Source organism: Ambystoma mexicanum, chromosome 13 (genome assembly GCF_040938575.1).
Source record: "Ambystoma mexicanum isolate Mex_15411 chromosome 13, UKY_AmexF1_1, whole genome shotgun sequence".
NCBI classification, from domain to species: domain Eukaryota; kingdom Metazoa; phylum Chordata; class Amphibia; order Caudata; family Ambystomatidae; genus Ambystoma; species Ambystoma mexicanum.
In genome coordinates, this window is record NC_090938.1 from 244093531 (window position 1) to 244115568 (window position 22038).

At 45.2% G+C, this 22038-nt stretch overlaps 1 protein-coding gene across 1 annotated transcript; it reads right to left on the reverse strand.

Annotated features, from left to right (window-relative positions):
* Positions 1-1144: 1144 nt before the first annotated feature.
* LOC138520296 (olfactory receptor 10A4-like) lies at positions 1145-16499 on the reverse strand. Its single transcript, XM_069632738.1, has 3 exons — positions 15820-16499; positions 12989-13043; positions 1145-2119 (listed from the first exon to the last, which is right to left on the reverse strand). The coding sequence occupies exons 1-3, from the start codon at positions 16497-16499 to the stop codon at positions 1145-1147; spliced, it is 1710 nt and encodes a 569-aa protein (XP_069488839.1).
* Between the last annotated feature and the right edge of the window lie 5539 nt (positions 16500-22038).

The following is a 22038-nucleotide window of genomic DNA, read 5'->3' on the forward strand; positions in this document are numbered from 1 at the left end:
GGGGTGTTAGGTGTCGATATCGTCCTGCAGTCGGGCCCTGGTGGAGGTGTGTGGGCCCAGGTCTCAGGGCGAGGATTTAAGGTGCAGATGTTTGAAGGGGGGCCGCGCGCCACTGTGTATTGCACTGTCCTCCAATTGTAGGGCCTTTTGTCCTTCTTCCGTTCTGCTTATAACTTGGGGCCTTTTTAGAAGAGGGCACACGCCCCAGGAGTGGGGGCCCAACCTTCCTCCCCCCCTTTCGTGTGCTGGTAAATTCGCTGCATGGGGGGAGACCCCCAGCAAGGGGGTCCTCCGTAGTTATGGTTCACCAAGAGGATGTTTTCTTTCTCGCCTGCTGGCGTGTGGGTCCTCTGCGGCCAGGTAGAGAGCGCGGTCTCGTGGGAACCCGCGTTGCGGCCGATGGGAGCGATGCTGGGGCCTCGGGACCCGCACCAACCCAGGGCCTCCTCCGGTTGATTTGCGTGCTCCAATCAGAGGGGGGCGCCGCGGGAGGCAGGCTCGTGGCAGGTCCCCCTTGGTTGCGGGAGGGTCGGGTCTCCTGCCGGTGCGGGGGGGGCCCTGGTAGCGCGGTTATTTTAGTCCGGGGGGCGGTGCGGGCCCTCACCGGGGTGGCGCAGTCCAAAGCCCCCACGCGCGGGCGGGCACTTACCTCCGCGGGGCCGATCCCTTATGGCGTGGGACCAGCTGCTCGAGGAGTCCGCTCTTCGGAAGCGCGGGGGGGGGCGACCCTCCACGCGCTCCGGAGCGGGCGGCGGTCCGCTGCCTCTCCCGCCGGAGCCCAGGTTCCGCGCTGCTGTTCTTCGATGAGGGCCGGGGGCGGAGACCAGCGCCGCGAGCCGCGGCCTTCTCCCGTGTCTGCGTCTCCACCGGCGGGGGGAGGTCGATTCCTCAGGTGTTTTTCTCGGGGATTAAATTACATTTTTAACTATTAACTAATACTCGTACTATGAAAATGGAGCCCAGAAGTTAATCTTGACGAACTGTTATTTGACCTCACTCACCCCCGCAGTTCCCACTTTTTATTAATCTCACCAGGAATACTCATGAATATTTTATTTTAATAAATGAGAGATGTCAATGGTTCAGAACCCCAAATACCCACTTAAAAACTAGAGCCACCTAAACCCCAAGAACGAAAGAATACTTAATGCTTGTCTATTCGCAGATCAATCTGCTTTCTTGTGATCAGTGTCCTGAGGCCCCTCTTCACTTCTTGGTTTCTCAGGCTGTAGATTAGGGGGTTGAGCAGTGGGGTTCCAACACAGTAAAGGAGTGAGAGAAGCTTCCCGCTGGATCCTGCTCCTCCCCCCAGGGTCCCCAAATACACCACCATGCAGGAGCCGTAGAATAGGACCACCGAGGCCAGGTGGGAGCCACAGGTGGAGAAGACCTTGTGCCGCCCCACCGAAGACTTCATCCTTAGGATGATGGAGAGTATTTTTACATATGAGAAAAGGATCAACAAGAACGGGAGCAGGACTACAAAGACGCTGATGACGAAAAGTGAGATCTCATTAACATGCGTGTCCCCGCAGGCCAACTGCAGCACAGGTGTAAAGTCACAAAAGAAATGGTTAATTGTGTCATTGGCACAATAGGTCACACTAAATGTTAGCAGAACCTGCTCCAAAGCCAGGACAACACCGCTTGACCATGTGCATGTCACCATCACCACGCAGGTCCGCTGGGTCATGATGGATGCATAGCGCAGCGGGTTACAGATAGCAACGTATCGATCACAGGCCATTACCCCAAGGAGGAAGCACTCCGTTACCCCAAGTGAGGAGAAGAAGAACATCTGTGCTGCACAAGCAATGAGAGAGATTCTCTGGCCCTGTGGCGTGAAAGTGGTAAGCAGTTTTGGGACAGTCACTGTGGTGAAGATGCATTCGAGGAATGACAAGTTCCTGATAAGGAAGTACATTGGCGTGTTCAGGCGGAGATCTGACATTGTGATACTGATGATTAGGGCATTCCCTGCAAGGGTGCACAGATAGGCCATTGTGAAGAGCAGGAAGAGGAGCCCCTGGAGTGGTGGTGATAGGTCTGAGAATCCCACCAAGGTGAACGTCATCACTGAGGTCTGATTGCTCGTGGGTGCGATGTTGCTGAAGCTCATCTGAGAGGGGAAAGAGAGCATATAAGTCACAAAGTCACAGGTACATCATGCCAACAGTACTCCAGAGCAAGAAAATCCACAAAGCATTTGACACAGTGTACAGGTACAGTCTGCAAAGGCAGAGAAACATATTCATGGATGAGTAGATGAGACGGGTCTGTAAGCTACTGTGGAGAGTCATTGTTTGCTCTTTGCAAATATTAAAAACAATAGTTATTCATCAGCAATTTATATTTTCATCAATTTGTTGTAATTTTGTCTTTATGTTGGAGGCTGGGTGTATGGGTTTGCGAGCGAAAGGACGAAAGGACCACAGCAGGGCAGAGAGCAGTGGCGAAGAAGCACCAGGACCAGAAATGAATTGCTGGCCAGACATCTGCCTGGATGCACTCTTGTCTGGTAGGTAGGGTGTAACATATAAAGCTGGGGGGCTATAGTTCAAAGAGGACCTATATTATCTGCTGAGCACCTCCGAGCTGCATCCTAACCTCCATGCAGTTCTCACTGATTGCTTGTAAAAGCCGAATGAGCAAGCATGATTTAGTAAAGGGACTTGGCAGCAGCTTTTGTTAGAACCATCCCAAGAGCTTCACAACACTGACCTTTTACATCACAGCTCTCATCGCATTCAGATGATCACTCAGTCACCATTCTGAAACCAGATGCAGCACCCATGAAAATTAACTAAATGCATTCAAACCACCACATATGTACCCCTTGGTAATTAAGACCATTTCTATTCTGATACACCTGGAAGCCGAGCTCCTATCTAGACATTTCAACATTTCAAAGCTGAACAACTGCACATCTCTAAAAGAACATGCTCTCTCACAGGACCAGTTGCTTTTGTGGTTCATATCAATTAGACCTTCCCTGTAGATATTGATTGATATTTTATTTCTACCGCGCTCGTACACAAGGGGTCTGCACCCTTTCGCTCTCCAGATGTATTGGATTACAGTTCCCATGATAACTTACTATTAACTATGCTGGCCAGGGAAGTGGGGGTTGCAGTCCAAAACTTCTCGGGTGGTGGGGGCAAAGGTTGCAGACCCCTGCTGTCGATTCTCTTTAGTTAGCATTGCTGCCAAAACACACAAATCTACCTCTCAGCTCTGTCGCAGTACCTGCAGCGACTCCCTGCACTTATTCCAATTTATCTTCAAACTATCACTGTTTCTTTTTCTCTCTTATACCTAAATGAGTTCAGAATACTTTGACATTCCCTTACTTACATAAACTCTCAAACCTTTTCTCTGCGCTTTTCCCAACACCAATGGCATAAACATTTATGCACCTCTTGTGATCTGTATAGACCATATGTGTGTGTGTATATATATATATATATATATATATATTACATGGACTGAGGTAGTGGCTGTGTAGTTATGGTTAAGTTGCTAAACTCATAGGAAGAGCCCTTTTTCGGCGGCTTATAACTTTTCTCCCCCTGAACGAATCCTCACCAAACTTTGCAAAAAAAGTTTATGGTTGGCTCTGAATTTTTTCGCCAAGTTGGGCGAGGTTTCGTGTGGGGGTTCCCACATTTTCTTTCCCATAGACTGAATGGGGAAAAGCTTTGCGCACGGCTACAGGCCGAACGTCTGTATGGATTTTCACCAAATTTGCGGCATGAGCGGGGGCTTGGGTCAGAAAGGGACAGAAAGCATGCTTTTGCGTGTTTGGTGGAAATTCGACCAGTACTTTTGTTGCAAAGAACTTTGTGTGGTGATTGGAGGCAGCTGTCGTAACAGCCCCATAGCTTCTGCCGCAACCTGTTTGGGGCGACTTCTTTTCATGGTGAGTGGTAGCAGGTCAATTGCAGAAGGGGAGTGAATTGCCCATGATATAGGTTGGGTGGGAGGACGGGTGGCTGTGCGCTGTGAATGGAATGAGGTAGTTAGGCACATGGTGGCATGCATGGGTGAATAAAGGTGCGGTGGGTCTGTGGAAGGATTAGACTATTGGGTGCATGGCCGAAGGCCGTAGGGTGTAGGGCATGCACTCAAGAGCATAGGGCTGCAACATACCCACCGCAGGAACGCATGTTTGACTTTGCATTCGGTAGAGGGTGGTGCTTGCATAGTGTGGTGTGTGCAGATTGGTTGCAGTAGAGCCAGTGTTGCGAACAGAATGTGGGTAGGTTAGCAGTGACACAGTACTTTGTGAATGGAAGTGGGTAGGCCCATAGTATGTGAATGAAAGTGCACAGGGATGCAGAAGAGAGTGTTTTGTTTGTAAATTATGGTAACTGTTGCAATTTGTTGCTGCATAGCTCCATGGCGGTGCGCTGTGGTTGGAAATGCTGCAGTGAAAAGACACACAGTGTGGGCACTGGGTGCAGTGTTTGCATACTGTCAGTATGTTAGAGGGTATGGTTGAAAGGCAGCTTATATTTGCTTGGATAGTGTGCTGTGTGCACAATGCTTGCAGTATGGGCAATGTTGTAAACATTTTGTGGTTAAGTTGGCAGTGACACAATACTTTCTCAGTGGAGTGGGTAAGACAATAGTATGTGAATGAAAGGGCATAGGGGTGCCGGAGACAGTGTAATGTTTATACATATGGTAACTGTTGCATGTAACACTGTGCATGTCTATTGCAGTGTGGAGGTTGGTTAGGAGTGCTGGTGTCAGTGGTGCGTATGTGCATAGTGGTAGTTGGTGACATGCTGACATGCATGGTTGCATTATGGTGGGGGGAATGTGTGCAATGAGCACACCCACTGCAGCAATGCAGGTTTGACAGTGCATCAGGCACAGTGTGGTGATCTTTGTAGAATGGATGTGGAGCACATTGTTGACGTGCTACAGCACCACAAGTGAGTTGCAAAGTGTACATTGTGCATTCCATGGTTGTGTGCGGCATGAGATGGTGCAGTGAGAAGTTGTGTAGTGTGGCCACAGGGTGCAGTGTGTACATAATGTGAGTATGGAAGTGGGTATTGTTGAAGTGCAGCTTATATGTTGTTGATTACTGTGCTGTGTGCCGATTTATTGAAGTAGGCCCAATGTTGTGAAGCTGTTGTGCATAGGTTGCCAGTGACACAATAGTTTGTGAATGGCAGTGTGTAGGGGTGGTGCAGGCTGTGGTATGTTTGTGGATTCTGCTAAGTGTGACATGTTTTCATGAATGGGTTTTTTATGGTGTGGGGGAGTTGGGTAGAAGTGCTGCTACGTATGTTACGTTTGTGCATAATGTTAGGTGCCCACATGGTCACTTGCTTGGATGTATAGTGTTGTGGTGGGTGTGGAAAGGGCTGCAATGTTGTGTGCATGGCCAAAGGTGTGCTGGGTGCGTCTTAGGATGTTTGTGGATGCTGCAATCGTGCATTCTTTAGCAGAGGTTTCTGGTGGAGGGGCTTTGCAATCAAACGGAACGTGTACTGAGAGTGTTTAACAGTAAATATGGAGTGGTGTATAGAAATTACAGTGTGCAATGCAGAGGTTTTGTAAGTGATTGGTGCATGCGTGTTTGAAAATTTGACAGCACGCAGTGGGGGAGTGCTGCAAAAAGTGACCGTGCAAAGGGAAGAAGTATTGTCTGAGCTTTATTGGCCCGTGGCCCTTACTGTGGATGGAAAAGCGCACGTGCACATCCTGCCATTATGAGCAGGGAGGAAAGGGAAATGGGATTGTGGGAAATAGGCAATTAGGAGTTTAGGGCATGGTTCACCGGAAGGGGCAGTACCATTTCGTCCCAATACTGTGTTGTGAGTGTGGTCGAGATGGAGACAATGCACAGTGCTTATCGTCAGTGACACCTTGGTGCACAATCTGCACAGGTGTTGTGTGCATAGAGGCGTTGCTGGTAATTTTGAGTTGGAAGGATTCAACGCTTTCTGGGACTGTCAGGGGGACTGCAGTTTCGGCGGGATGGTTCGCATTTGCAGATATATGGCGTCCATCACAAACGTGGACTTTGTCGTGGTGCACTATGGAAGTCAACATTTGGGTTACAACTGATGTGGACGATTAATAATGTCACCTGAAGAGGTGGCTGACCGCAGTGACGTGTATTTTTCCTACTGCCAAGGTCATATTCTCATGCATAACACCAAGATGATTATGGGTCCATGACGGTGTAATTTGTCCCCAGCCAGAGGTCAGAAGGTGTGCTATAAACAGAATTATGTGTGAGTTTATGCAAACTGCTGGCATGTTCTCCACCCACTATGAGAGCATGAGGTCGCAAAATATGCAGTGGTTCCATAGAAAGGGCATTTATTTGAAAGCCATTGGCAATGCCATTTTCTTTTACACTGTGCAAGAAGCGTTGACCAGAATGTGGTAAAAATGTGAGGAGAGGCAAACAGAAACGCATATAAAGAGAAAATACAAAAAAGTTGCTTGCACGCGCGTCACAAAAAAAACTTTATACATCTACGATGGAAGACTGAATCCCCTACCCAGTTTGATATTGTTTACCCCCACCCCTCCTCACTATCATGAAAAGGTAATGGATTACGCAGTACTTTCAGGATTGCGCGTGCCTCATCTTGGGTGGCTATGTGGATGTGTGCGGATGGAGAAATTGTGCATACTTTCATTGAACTTTGTGGTGGACGTGCTTTGGAATGGCACAACATTTGTACTGTAAATGTAATGGTACATTTCAAGTGTGGTACAAGAGTGACAGTTTTGGATGATGGAGGCTTCAATGTGATTGGTGGATGCGTTTGTGCATATTTGCGTGCCCTATTTCCATGGCAGTGTGGGGATTAGCCAATCAGGTAGTGTGGGTGTGGTTAACAGGAAGGGGAGGTGAAACTGTTGTACATTATACTCTGCGTACTGAGGGTGGCTGACATGGGGAAATGCATTTTGTTGACTGTAGGTGATTCCTTTGTCATAAATCTGCACAACTATGCCCTGGAAAGACACTTGATGGCAATTTTGGCTTGGAAGGAGTGGGCGCATTGTGGAACGCTGTGTGTGAGTGCAATTTCGCCAATATGCATGCACTTTGCAAAGACCTCCCCACTTTTCCAGTAGTAGATATTATCGTCATCCATTATGGCGGCATGCATATGGGTTACCTGCCTTGCTTAGATTTGTTCCGTAGACTGAGGAGATTGCTGGATGTCGTGAGGATGCTTTTTCAAACCGCCAAGGTGCTTTTCTCATCCATAATACCACAAAGAGTATGTCCCCCTGCTCATGGATGTTGTTCCAAGCCAGACGCAGGAAGGTGTCTCATTAACAGAAGCATGTATACTTTTTTGTCCGCTCGTGGAATGTTCTTCTGCAACAATGACATCAAAAGCAGAGTTTTTCCAAGAAAATGGCATTTTGTTGTCACCCATTGGCAATGCAGTTTTGTTTGCTCATCTACAGGATGCAGTGAAGAGTTTACTGTACTTGTGTGAGCACAGGAAAACACAAAAGCTAATAAAAACCGAAAAAAAGGTGTTGCTGTAGAAGTATTTAAACAAAAAAAAAACCAACAGGCTCTTTTAAGAGTTGCCCCTTACCACAAACTCCCCATGCCCTGGTTGCAGGTTATTATGCCACACCCGCACGCAGCACGAAAGTTACATCCGGGTATTTCGCGGGTGGTGGCCACGAAAATTGAACTGTCGGGATTGTCCAATCAGATGATTAGGGTGTGCAGCAATAGGAAGAGGGACTCCTGCTTCATTCGGGCCCGGCCCTCAACGTACTTGGGGACCCGCAAGTGCCATATTCACCACTTCCCACCATGTTGGACTATGGAAATGGGACTGTAGCGATTGTCCAACAGGTGGTACTCAGAGTGTGCATCACAGGAAAGCATGCAAATAGGAAGAAGGACTGCTCCTGCTTTACTGGGGAGCGGCCCTCGTGGTACTTGGAGAAAGGCACGTGCCACATTCTGCTCTTCTCAGCATGCTGGCCAATGGAAATGGGACTATGGCCTTTGGCCAATCAGGTGCTCAGGGTGTACGTCACAGGAAAGGGCGGCTATCACTTTTTTCCATTACTTTGTGTACTGCAGCTGGCAAACATGGCAAGACGCACAGTTTCCGTCGTGGGTGATCGCTTTGTGGAAGATCTATGCTTGTGCGCCCTCCAAGAAGACTTGTCTCGCAATTTCAGTTTGGAGGGAGTCGACGCTTTGTGGTGTAGTGTCAAAGCGTGCTGTTCCAGCAGACTGCTTGTAGAATGTCGATGCCTGGCCTCTTCAGCCACTGTACATGTTGTGATCGTGCACTTTGGAGCCCTCTTTATGGGGTACATGCCTTGTTCCTGTGTGTTCCGTCAACTGAAGATTATGATGCAAGCAGTGCAGCACATTTTTCCTACTGCCAAGGTGCTTTTCTCATGTATACCCCCGAGAATAGTGTGAAGTATTCCAATGATTCCTGTCGCCAGCCAGAGGTCGGAAGGGGTCTCATCAACAGAAGAATGTGTGACTTCTTGAGTGCTGCTGGGATGTTCTCCTGTGAGAATGAGAACATTGGTTCGCGATACATACACCTTTCAAGGCAAATGGCATATCTTTGTCACACAGTGGCAATGAAATGTTGTTTCACAATCTACACACTGCACTGAAGACCCTATTGTAAGAATGTGAGCTGATGTTGAAAACACACATTTACATATGAAAACCACAAAAAAAGAGTTTCTAGGGAAGCACCTTTAAAAAAAACAAAAAACCCCCCAAAGGTTCTTTTAAGAGCCACCACAACTAACGACGTCTGCTCCCCCGGTTTAAAGTTATTCCCCCACTCCTGTGCGCGCCCAGCACGAAAAGTCAGCAAATATCACGATAGTTGCAGGGTGGAACGTGTTACATGCGCCCCTTTTGCAGATGACGGCCATAGAAATGTGCTTGCAGAGTCTACGGGATTGGGCAATAAAGTTTGTGGGTGTGGTGTGTACAGACAGACTGTGCTTGTCAACAGAAATGCAGAGGGGGCGGTTATGGCTGTGTGTTTCATGAGGCACAGCGTGCATGTTTTAGGGGATTCCAACATACATTGACTGAAAGTGAATGGAAAACACTGTGCAGTGGCTACTCATTTTGCAATCCGATCTCTTGCATACGTTTTTATCGCATTATGCAGCCACTCGTGTCGGAGTGTCATTTTCTATTTGGTCCGTGAATACAGACAGTGTGGTACATTGCAAAGAAGTGTATTTCTGCCTTTGTTCGACATGTGCCATTGGCATACTTTGCCCATGGGAATATGACGTTTCACAGAACGAATCCTTTTCCCCAGCTATAACGTTATTCTCAATATGCCAGCCATCTCGATTTTTGCACACCCCATCCAAATTGGCTTGGTACCCTTGTTGAAAGTGGTGATATTTTTTTGGAGTTAGTATTGCGCTGTGACTCTCTTGAAAACGGTCTGCAACATGTAAAAAAACCTCTTTGTACAGCGACCCCTTTCTAACCGATTGAACTACAGTGTTTACCACACTGCCACGCCTCCCGCCTTGCATGCGTGCATTGGCAATTCCGTTGTTGATCTGTGTAAGGTGCTTTCTTTATTTACCTTTTTTCCTTTCCCAGTTCATTTTCATTTATTATGATGTTCTCACACACGCCACAGATGGAACGGCAGCAAAGGTCTGGTACAGAAGGGGCAGCACCTGCCTGGATACTATAGGGGACGTGCTGGGAGACGGAATTATTGGGTGGCCCTCACCTACATAGGCGACAGTCATTGTAATGCTCCCGTAAGGACCGTTCACACACACTTCCAAGTACCTTCCCTCTGTACAGTAGCGCGTTGCAGTACATGCACAATTCTATGCCCTTTGCCTGGTAAGGGTCTGTAGCACGGCATATGTTTTGCAAAGGTTGTTTTACAGCTCTGCTGCTGCACAGGAGTGCGCCTCTTGTTGCCCGCAGCATATGTGGCAAATGCTGCACATGAAAGTATCCAACGTCATTCTTTGAAAGGCGGTAGCCGGCCCATTGCTTCTTTGTCCTTCAATTTGAGTTTTCGTCACATGCAGTGCAAACACTTTATTCTACGCCATTACTGTTAGCGGTACCATTCGCTGTTATACATACATTGTGGAATACAAGAATGTTTATAACAATGCCAACCACAGCTTCTTTACCTATGCCACAAATCCATTTATTCTGTGCAACCCATGCACATACAGCGCTTTTCCAACCACCAGTAAGGTTGTATGAGTTCTGCAGATTTTGCTGTTTCCTTACTTGCCTTTACATGCACTAGTGTGTGCGTGCGGAAGGTGCAATAGCTTTGCAATTTTGCAGCCTTATTACAAACTGCCCCACTTGCAGTTACATCTTTTCTTCAACTGTCTAACCGGCAGGTGACCTGTTCGTTCTTTCCGTCTCACTGCTCAGTGCACACACAATGTATCAGTTTCACAGGTCATGGAAAGGGAAGCAGCAGATAAATCTAAGTAATGCCACATTTAGCATGCCCAGGTCACAGTGCAGGTTGCTGTTCTTTGTTTAGCAGTGGTCGTTGTACAGTTAGGAGTACTTTAGTCACACATTTGGAGTAAATCCGAAATTCCCCCAATCAATAATCTATGTCAGCGACACACATGTGCTCAATTCCAGTTCAGACAGTGTTTGGTAAAGATGAAGTATCTGGATCGGTGTAGAGGTGGCCTAGTTACCAACAATACATTATGCAAAAATCCTCCCGAAACTCAAATCTGACCTGGAGAGATGGGGACTTTTGAAACTGTCCACATGGGGGAAAGTTAACTGTATAAGGATGAATTTGGCACCACAGGTAAATTATATTTTGTCAATGCTTCCAATCAAGATACCAGGACATCTTTTTAAAGAAATTGACAGAATCATGCAAAAGTTCATTTGGGATGGAAAACCACCTAGGCTTGAAATGTGGAAACTGCAACTCCCATTGAAGCAGAGAGGAATGAACTTTCCAAACTTTATTGACTACCATTTGTTATTCTCCACTCACCATCTATGCAAGATCATTGACACTGACAATGAGCGACCTCATTATTTGGCTTGGGAGTGTGGTGCAATATCCCAGCTGGATCCCAAAGCTTTGCTGACAATTAAGAAAAATAAATCAAAAGAGACGAATCCATTAACTGGATTTTTGCAGGACTGTTGGTATGAAATTTCTAAACGTATGAGTGCAGAAACCTATTACATCCGGACGCCTCCACCTGGCTTATTCCGGCTCTGAAGTATCAAGGTAAAGTCCTCTTTTGGCAGAATGGTTTTGACAGGCATAAAATACCTGGAAGATCTAATTGAGGGGGGCAATTGGATCTCATACACACAACTAAGCCTGACATATGACATGGCAGATTGGACATTTGCTGAGTACAGGAGATTAAAGACCATTGTTACTGCCTGTCTAGATGTGCCTCGACTGTCCACTCAGAATGCCGCCTGGTCAGCTCTACAGACATGTTCAAGTGCATTCCACCCTGCCGCTTCAATGTACGAAGTCCTAAAAGCGTGCCACAAGGGAGATCCGAGGCTGCCAGCCATATGGGCAGAAGAGATGGGAGAAGATGTCGATCTGAAATGCTGGCAACGATGCTGTGAAAATACTCGTCTGATGAGTCTGGACTGGGGCCTTAGAGCATCTCAGACAAAGCTGCTCTTTAGAGCTTACTGGACACCAGTAAAGTTATTCAGGAGGCAACTTTTGGAGAGTGAGCTTTGCTGGAAATGCAAAAGTGTAAGAGGTTCCCTCAGTCACTTAATTTGGTTTTGTCAAAAGACAATGAAGTTCTGGGAAAGTATATGTGAGAGATTAGGTTTGGTTTTGAGCTGTACAGTCCCCTTGACTGCCTCTTTGTTGATTCTGGGTGATGTATCTCTGTTGCATGAAATCACCATTGGCAGGAAAACTTGGTTGCTCCGTGCTTGCATGGTCGCTAAGAGGATGATATTGAGATCTTGGAAGTCAAGCAGCTCCTTCAATATCGATGACTCGGTGGAAGAGCTTCTCACTATTTCAACCTATGAGAAAGCCATCTACAAAAATGGAGGAGAAATTGGTAAGATCTGGGACATATGGAGAAGTTTCCTTGAGGTCTACAGATGATGCCGGAATTTCTTTTGGGCAGTAATGGCTCTGGGAATGGTCGCTTCTATTGTTAAATGTTTACGTGTACTTCTACAGAGTTGTGTGATACTCCCATAATTGCTACAAATGAGTGTAAAAAATGTTGTTTTTTGGTTCTTTGTTCCTAAACTGACTTCCTTTTCTTTTTCTTTCTTCCTTCTATACTTCTATTCTTTTCTTTAGTTTCATTAATTAAATGTGGTTGGATAATCCATTGTTGTTACCAACCAGTTGCTTGGTATACTTAGGTTTTATTCTATTGCTGTATATATGGTTGATTGTTGTTGTATTATGTTGCTATTGGCTGTATTGAAAATAAAAATGGTTGAAGTAATCCCAGGGACCAATACAGCATGGCAATTTCAAAGTATTTATTGATAATGTGCCTAATTACTGTTTTTTGTTGTTAATATTTTTCCCTCATGAATCCATTGTCTGCCAGATTATATTTAAAACCACTGTTCTTATTATTTATTTATTTTGATATTTATAGAGCGCACCAAACTGGTCTTTTGCTCGTTTACAAAAGATTTACTAACGGACGAAGAAAGACAATTCCTAATTAAGAAACATCGTATTACTCCAACTATGTATTCTTACCCAACATTCATAAAAGTGTTGAACTATTACCTGAGGTACGCCCTATCATGATTGGCATAGGTTGGGCCACTGAAGGGCTTTCGGAATATATTGACACAGCCATTAAGCAGAGAGATCCACTATTGACTTCATACTTGAGGGATTCAACCCAGGTTTTACAAATAGTGCATGAGTTCAAATGGGATTTGAGGTTTTTACTAGCATCACTGGATGTTAAATCCCTTTACACTTACATTGAGCATAGCCTTGCTATTCAATCTGTAGACTTCACTTATGGGAATATTTCGGCTTCAAATAGTGAGAATGTAAATATGCTCAAATCATTTCTTCACTTTATATTGATACATAATTATTTTTTGTTCAATGAAGCTATTATGCACAAAACAAGGGTGTAGCCATGGGCGCTAAGTTTTCCCCGCATTAGCCAATCTATTCATGGGCTATTTTGAGCAAAACTGTATATTTAACGACAATGCATTTCATAGTGAAATTCAGCTCTGGAAAGGTACATTGACTATGTACTGCTTGTGTGGAATGGAACTTTGGAGAGATTTAACAGATTCGTTGAGTATTTGAACGAGAACACTTTTGGTATATAGACATTGTAGGAAAAAAGATAACAAAAAAAATGGAATATCATGAGAGCTTTTATCTCTGTGAAAGGGGGATATTCCATAGAAGGGTTATTAGAAATATATACATTATGTATTATACCTAGTGCCATGTATGCTCTAGAGACTGTGGGAGCCAAATTCATGAGGAATATAGATAAAGTAGAGGCTAAACTATGGAGACCAGCATTGGGATTGACAAATTCTACACCAATTGAAGCCATAAAGCCAGAATTGAGATTGACATCATGGTGTAATCTCTGGAAGATAAGGTGTTGTAAATTGCATGTAAAAATGACACTGCTTGTGTGGAATGGAACTTTGGAGAGATTTAACAGATTCATTGAGTATTTGAACGAGAACACTTTTGGTATATAGACAGTGAGACGAAAAAAGATAACAAAAAAATTGAATATCATGAGAGCTTTTATCTCTGAGAAAGGGGGATATTCCATAGAAGGGTTATTAGAAATATATACATTATGTATTATACCTAGTGCCATGTATGCTCTAGAGACTGTGGGAGCCAAATTCATGAGGAATATAGATAAAGTAGAGGCTACACTCTGGAGACCAGCATTGCGATTGACAAATTCTACACCAATTGAAGCCATAAAGCGAGAATTGGGATTGACATCATGGTGTAATCTCTGGAAAAAAAGGTGTTGTAAATTGCATGTAAAAATGACATTAGATACTAATTACCCCGATAGCTTATTGAACAATTTGGGGAAGGAAATGATAAAGGGGGGCCAGAAGATGATGTTTTAAAAGATTTTTTTTTAAACTTGAATTTATTTATTGCCAGTGGTTTACAACAAACACATATGCCAGAGTGACCAATAACATTCATATACACAAGGACATATTATAATGACAGCGGGCATGCTACATCAGCAGCTGGAATGCTAGTTGGTCATGAGATATTACCACATCTAGAGACCTCACTGAGGAGTCGAGGCCGAGTCATCCTCAGATGTGCACTCCTCCTGATTATTGAGGTAGCTGTTGAAAGCAGTCCATATGTTCTTGGGGCGAGATTTTGGGGGGAGCATAGTGAGGTATTCTTCTTTGCAGTTCCGAGACCACGTAAGTGCGTTGAGCCACTTCTGAGAAGTCGAGGGGGAGGGGTTCTTCCAGTTTTGCAATATACATTTCTTAGCTATCATGCAGCTTATATTTAGGAATTTAGCCATGCGTCTAGCGTCATCAGTATTCCACACCCTGAACAATACCCCCAGAGGATAAGGATCGATCTCAGAGTCAGTGATAGCAGCAAGTGTCCTCAGGATCGCATCCCAGAAATCTCCCAGCTTCTGACAGGACCAGAACATGTGTAAATGGTCTGCACTCTCTGCGCTGCAGCGGGTGCAGAAATGTGTGGTGGTATGGGCAAATTTAGAGATCTTGAGAGGGGTGTAATATAGCCTATTCAGTATTTTATACTGGATATCACGGTAGCGGAAATTGAGGGAAACTCTCTTAGTATGTAAGCACATTTTCCTCCATAGTTGGTCAGTGATCTCAACGTCTAGTTCGTTCACCCATTCAGTGCGTGCTTTGGAAGGCTGGGTTGGGTTGTCCGCCAGTAACATTTTATATAGGGAGGAGACAACGCCACGGGCACCGCTCTAGTTGGCAATGTATGCAATCTCTGGGGTGTCAGCGGGCTCGTCAGGAAAGATGGGCCATCTGGTGCGGAATGCAGCGCGAAGCCTGTAGTACTCCAACATTTCTAGTGCGGACCCAGAGTGTCCTGGTTTCCATGTCTGTGGGTCAATGAACCTACCATCTGGATAGAAATCAGTTAGTGCTTGATAGCCTAGTGTCCCCCGATGTTGGGCCAGGGTTGTGTCATGTGTGGGCTCCCGCCCGGGGAACCCCCACACGGGTAGCCATTTATAGTAGGGTTGGTATTCGGGGGTCGCATTTAATAGTCGGCCCCAGGCACGTAAGGTAGTTCCGACATGGGCTAGGGGGAAATCAAGAACATAGTGCTGATGCAATATGAGGGTCATCATGTTAATTCCATCTGCAGCAAGGGTTTCAGGCTTGACATGCGGGCGGGTTAGCGAGCTAGGGTACCAGTAAGTGGCGTATTGGGCCTGTGCAGCTACCCACTACAGTATTAGGTCAGGTGCTGTGAATCCCCCCTTTCATACGGGAGTGCCATATCTGACCATTTCTTACGCACCGCACCCGAGTGCCATAGGAACTGTGCACATGATTTGTGTAGTCTTGTGAAGTATTTCCCCCCAGGCCAAATGGTTATGTTGCTAAACATGCATAGCAACTTAGGGAGCAACACCATCTTGACAAGGGAAAGCTTTCCAGCAAGTGACAATGGGAGAGAGCGCCATCGTTCCATTTTCGATTCAGCTAGCCGTGCTGCGGCTATGTAGTTATCTGTCAGCAGAGCAGTCTTGGATAGCGACATCCAAACTCCCAAATACCTGATTCCGTCAGGGGACCAGCGCAGTGGGTATTCAGTGACAGGTTGTTCGGTGGTTTTGGTGAGAGGAAGGACCTCAGACTTGGAGTAGTTGATTGTGAATCCCGAGTAGGTATTTACACGTGTAATGTCGCGCAATATCGGATCAAGATGGGTGCTGGGATCCCTGATGTACAATAATACATCATCTGCGTATAAGGATATCACCTCGGTGGTGTCCTTCAGTCGTATTCCTCTATGGGAATGGCGCGCTCTGATGTAGTCTGCCATTGGTTCTATCACCAATGCGAAGAGGATCGGGGAGAAGGGGCAGCCTTGTCGGGTGCCTCTGAAGAGTGTAAACAGCGTAGATGTTAGTGAATTGACCCGGACCCTCGCCACCGGGGCTGTGTATAGTAATTTAATGTATCCAATCATGTTTGGACCTATGCCCATTGTTTCTAATACCAGCCACATGTATTTCCACCAGACCATATCGAATGCTTTTTGGGCATTGAGTGTGAACGCAATGGCGTTGGAGTCCCGGTCAATTCTGGCCATCAAGTTGAAGAGCCGCGGGATGTTGTGAGAAGTGGATCCCCCCGGAACAAAGCCCCCTTGATCTTCATGTACCAGGTAGGTCAGAATTGGGAAGAAGCGATTCGCTATCACCTTAGCGAAGATTTTGGTGTCTATGTTCATTAGGGATAAAGGCCTGTACGGGCGCATTCATCGCTTGGTTTGTCGGGCTTAAGCAGCACCGCTATGACAGCTTTGCGTAAGGAGGGAGGGAGGATAGACAACCGGAGTGACTCATTCCAGACCTCCAATAGTTTGGGGGCAAGAATGGCAATGTGTTCTTGATAGAATTCAGGTTTGAGTCCGTCAGGCCCCAGCGCTTTACCCTTAGGGAGGTCTGAGATGGCTCTGACTATCTCGTCCAGGAGGATCGGGGAGTCTAGTTGGTCCCTGGTCGAGGAGGAAATACACGTCGTGGGGATCTGAATGAGGAGGTCTCTCATATGTTGTTCACTGTGTACCGCGGGTAAGCTATATAGGTTCATGTAGAATTCAGTGAAAGTGTCTAATATTTGCTGGTCTGACCATTGTGGAACGCCCTCACCGTTCTTGACTGAAGTAATCTGAGCTTGGCCCCATTCGCTTCTTGATATGTTAGCTAGTGTCTTCCCTGGTCTTTCGCCCTCCCCATATGTCTGCGCAGCCAGCGGGCGGTTGAAATACTGAACTTCTCTCGTGGCGTGTGTGTTAAATGTCTTGAGTATCTCGCTGATCAGTGCGAGTTTGGCAGGGTCGGCTGCTGTCAAGCAGTCTTTCTCCAGTTCTCGCAGCTTGGATTCAGGACAACTGAGATCCTTCCGTATCGTTTTTAGTACCCCTGCTTCCTTTGATATGGACATCCCTCTAATGTATGCTTTGAACGGGTCCCACCAGACACTTGAGTGGTGGCCTGGAGATTGTTGTATTCAAAAAAGGTCTCGATATCCACTAGTATGTCGGCTTTGAATGCAATGTCCGAGAGGGCTGCGGATTTGAAGCGCCATGTGCTAAAAGTTGGCACAGGCATTCCCAGTTCCACTGACAAGGTAATTGGGGCATGGTCAGAGAGCGTGCGGGTGAGTATCTGTGCTGCATAAATCCTGCCCATCATGTCACTGGATACCAAGAATAGATCAATTCTGGAGGAGCTATCGTGAACAGAGGAGTAGTAAGTATATTCATGTGATTGAGGATGGAGGACCCTCCAGGCGTCTCGGATGCCAAGAGTGGCGCTATGAGCATGCAATCTGCATGCTGTGCGTGACAGAGATCTGGGCGCAGTACCGGTCCTATCCAAGTTGGTGTCCAATATAAAGTTCATATCACCTCCCCAGATGATCTGTGTTCCCACATAGCCCAAAAGTATAGAAGCGATGGTGTCTACAAACTCCGGGGTGTCTATATTGTGTCCATATGTGTTTACAAAGAGGTATTCCCTGTCTACCAGCATACAGTGTAATACCACATACCTACCATCAGAATGTATAACTCTTGTGGAGTATGAATTGAACAGATTTGTGAATCAGGGTCAGCATGCCTCTGGCTTGTGTTGAGTAAGATGTGTAGTATCTATTAGGTACCCATGATGGTGCAATGCTCGCTGCTAGGTGACCCAGAGAGTGAGTTTCTTGTAGCATGAGTATTTTACTACTATGTCTATGGGCATAGGCCAAGATCTTGTGGGCCTTAGTGTGTTTGCTCAATCCCCGGACATTCCAGGACATTATAGTAGTAGGCATTTCAGTGTTCTAGGGTACTTCCCAGTACAGCCGTCTCAGCATGTTTCTGTCCTTTGGGTCGTTACCATTGTGATGCCCTGACATAACGTGAAGTGCTGGTCTACCACTGCCATTTCCAACATAGTTCCCTGAAACAGTACCTCCCCCCTCCCTTGCCGTGCTATCCCAGCTGACGGCATCCAATCCCTCCCCTCCTCCCCCTCCCTGACTCACTGGTGGACCCTGAAACACAGGTGTTAGTGGACCAATCCCAAAGTGGACCAGCCGCACTTATAGCCCAACGGGGGCTCACACCAAACCAGTTCTTCAACATTGTCATTGCAACTGCAGTGGGGTGCGCTGTTGCTGTGTTGCCAACCAGGCGCATAGAGGAAGTTATGAGGTATCGGACGGTGCATACATTCGGATGCAGGGGCAAATATGATAGTTTCCCCGCACAGGTGCAGGCAAGGCGATAAAGAGGATTAATGTAGCTGTCATCCCGGGTCAACAGTTCGGATTCGCTCAGGAAATCCTGCCTGCACCAGTGTGTGGGAGTGGACGTCGGCATTCCCTCTGAGTCGATATGGCAGTCAACGGGGGACATTCACATTGACCCGAGCACCGTGGTGAGCCTGGTCTTGGAGTGCCCCATGCGCACACAGGAGAGTTTAGACATATCGGATATTGCCGTCTTCTCAAGGGCTGAAGAATTCGAATTGCCAGAATATTGCAGAGATCTGGAGCAGCTATAGTGTGGCTCTGTCGTCGTCCATGTGGTCTATAGGAGGATCGTTGAGTGGAATCTGTGCTTCTATAAACTTCACCGCCTGAAGAAGTAGAGTTTCCCTTTAAAGGTGAACTTCAGTCGTGCCGGGAACAGTATTGCGTATTGGATGTTGCGTTCTTGCAACAACTTCTTTACCCCAGGAAACTGGCGCCTTTCCGGTTGTACTCCACCCGAGTGGGAAGATACTGATTGTTTGGGAACCAAGTTGTAGTTCTCCCTTCTCCCATGATAGGCGGAGGATAAGGTCTCTGTCTCTATAGTTGAGTATTTTTACGATGACAGGCCTGGGAAAGTCTCCAGGTTTGGGGCGTGGTGATAGGGCTCGGTGAGCACGCTCAATGGTGAAAAAGGGGGACAGATTGGGATTGTCAAGCAGCTCTTTTAGCAGCTCTTCCACCGCCAGTTCCATACGACCCTTCACAGCATTTTCTGGAACACCGATTATGCGTATGTTGTCCCTGCGCGATCTGGATTCGAGGTCATCGTATTTGGCCTTGACAAGTTTCATATCGCGGGTAAGGGAGCCAACCGTCTCCTGAAGGGTGAGTATGCTATCTTCGTTGGTGCTAATTCTTGTTTCGGCTTCAGTAATTCTGGTGCCAGCATGGTCTATTTGGGATTTGAGCGATGCGACATTGGCATTTATGTTGTCTAATTTTCATGAAAAGAACCGAAGTTCTTGGTCATAGATGCCATCATTGCTGCCAGGTCGAGTGCCGAGGCATTAGAGGATGGGTCAGGCTCTTCCTGGCTGGATGATGAGTGCCCTGGCTCAGGTCTAGGCATCACCTTGGTAAATTTATCCATGTTTAGCAGATTTATTATGTTACTAAGGTTTAACATGCTACCTTGTCTAGAGTATATATGCTCTTGGAAAAGAATACCCAGAGAAAATAGACTCTGTAGATTATGTAAAATGGAGGTGGAAACCATAAGGCACCTGCTGATGGTGCGCAAAGAATTGAGCAGTTGGTATTAAGTGGGGTATAAAGACTTAGTATGGGATAATAGAATGATAGAATCTGATCAGTTCTGGTCCTGTATATATATGGCAGATCCATTGGTATATATAGGTTCTGCTTTTTACTTATGGAAGAGAATTTTAATAGAGTGGGGTAAACAGGGATTAAACTGACGAGGAATTAATTAATCGTTCTTCTTTCTTATAGATGAATAATTTACCTGATAAGTGAAATATAATGAATTATAAGATATTATTCTGTACTAGAAAGGCTGTATTTTACTTTAGAATTATATGTATGATGGACTATTTTGTATTATGTATATGTTTTTTCTTAAAGTGTTTAAGGTTTTCATTAACCAAATTACACTATAAATAAAAAAAATAAAAATACTTTTGGTATCCAATTCACAGGAAACGTTGATAGGACCTCCATAGACTTTCTTGACCTTAAGATATATGTGTCAGCAGGAAATTTGGAAACTAAAACTATCAGGAAACCAACTGAAGCGAATTCTACACTATTCGCCAGTAGTTGCCATAAAAGATCAACTATTGCTAATATTCCCATAGGAGAATTCTATAGAGCAAAAAGGAATTGTAGCAGGGCAGAGACCTATGAACAAGACTGTGATCTGCAAACTAGAAGATTTGAAGCTAGGGGGTACTCTAAAGGATGTGTGTGTCAAGCCCGGGAGAAGGCTCAGTGTGTACTGAGGGAGGATATGATTAAGCCAAAAAGTAAAAGTATAGCCTCTTGAGAGGCTATACTTTTACTTTTTTTTAAAGATGTCCATCTTTCTTGAAACCAATCATAGAAATGGAGAGCGGCAATGATTGGTTGAGATCCATGCCGAGTGGTTTTCGTAAATGTGGAATGTGCAGCGTATGTAGGTATGCATTATGCAACATCACAACTTGTATATGTCACAGAGGCATCAAAACAGAGATACAAGACTTTATCAATAGCAGATCCAAGTACATAGTGTATGCGATTCTTTATATCTGTAATAAGGTATACATCGGCAGCACTATCCGCGAACTGTGCATACAAATTAGAGAGAACTTGTCCAGTCTGGGAAGTCAAGATCCGAAACTGCTGTTAGCAGATCATTTTCAGCGACAACATCAGATGGATAATATGTTGGATAGCAAGTTTGTTGGGATACAGAAAGTCTCATCTGGTAAAAGAGGTGGGGATATGGAGCAGCGTCTAAGACAGTCGGAATTCAAGACAATATGCAGATTACTTTGTCCAACGCTGGACCTTAACAAGGATCATGAAATTAATGTGTATTTATAATTCTGTTTTTTCAGTTTTTGACTGCATTAATGTGATTTTCTTTTCTTTTGTAGATGTATGACTGGTAGTCTTAATGCATTACTGCATTGTTGTTTGTTGTAGGGTTTGGAACTTTCTACCGGTTATCAATATGTTATCAGCCCATCAGTGCCACTTATCCGTGGAATAGGAACATAGGACATACATTGAGGTGATATGATAATATCTAAGAGAAGTTAGAGATGTATTTGGGAACTCTTATCAATCATGTTGGAACAATATGTATACCATTAATAATATCATTAAATCAACCAATGCAAATGGTTTAAAATAGAGACCACCTATACAGTCTAGAATTGAAACAATTACATGCTAAGTCTATTATGTTTAATTGGGCTACCCTCTATTCGCATGTATGAGCAATATCATGTATTGTCTATAACAACTTTCATTAGAATGCATTAACCTTTGTGCCAGAGAGCAGAATCATATTTAATGTAGTAGTTTGGACTACTATTAACATTGCTACAATTTTAAATTCCTGTAGATAAAATGAAGGAATTTTATTGCAGCATAATATTTACATAAGGCATGCTATGGATGCATGGGTCTATCCTCTTGTCTTGCATAAGGTCAGTGTCTTACACTATTTACTACTATTTTTGTGAAATTAGCCTAAAACCTGGGAGTAAGATCAGCTTTTATTAGGCTTAACGTAGCCAAGTAAATGACTTAGTCATACATTGATTGACGAATTAGTTCTACAAACAGCATTATATCCAATTACTTTCTTATGGTATTGTTTTTGGACAAATCTGCACTGCATGAAGGATGCACCATAAAGAGGTAAGAGACCATAAATATAGACCAAGTTGATGTATAAAAACATGAATGGAGGTGATTTGTTATTCCTTATAACACGGCAACACAAT

Coding starts and splice junctions, on each gene's coding strand:
- LOC138520296 (XM_069632738.1), bottom strand. CDS start 16,499: ATGAACATAGACACCAAAATCTTCGCTAAGGTGATAGCGAATCGCTTC. Junction 13,044..15,819: donor TGGTCCCCTGACGGAATCAG/GTATTTGGGAGT, acceptor CACTATTTGAAG/CCGAAATATTCCCATAAGTG. Junction 2,120..12,988: donor ATAGCAAGGCTATGCTCAAT/GTAAGTGTAAAG, acceptor TTCCCCTCTCAG/ATGAGCTTCAGCAACATCGC.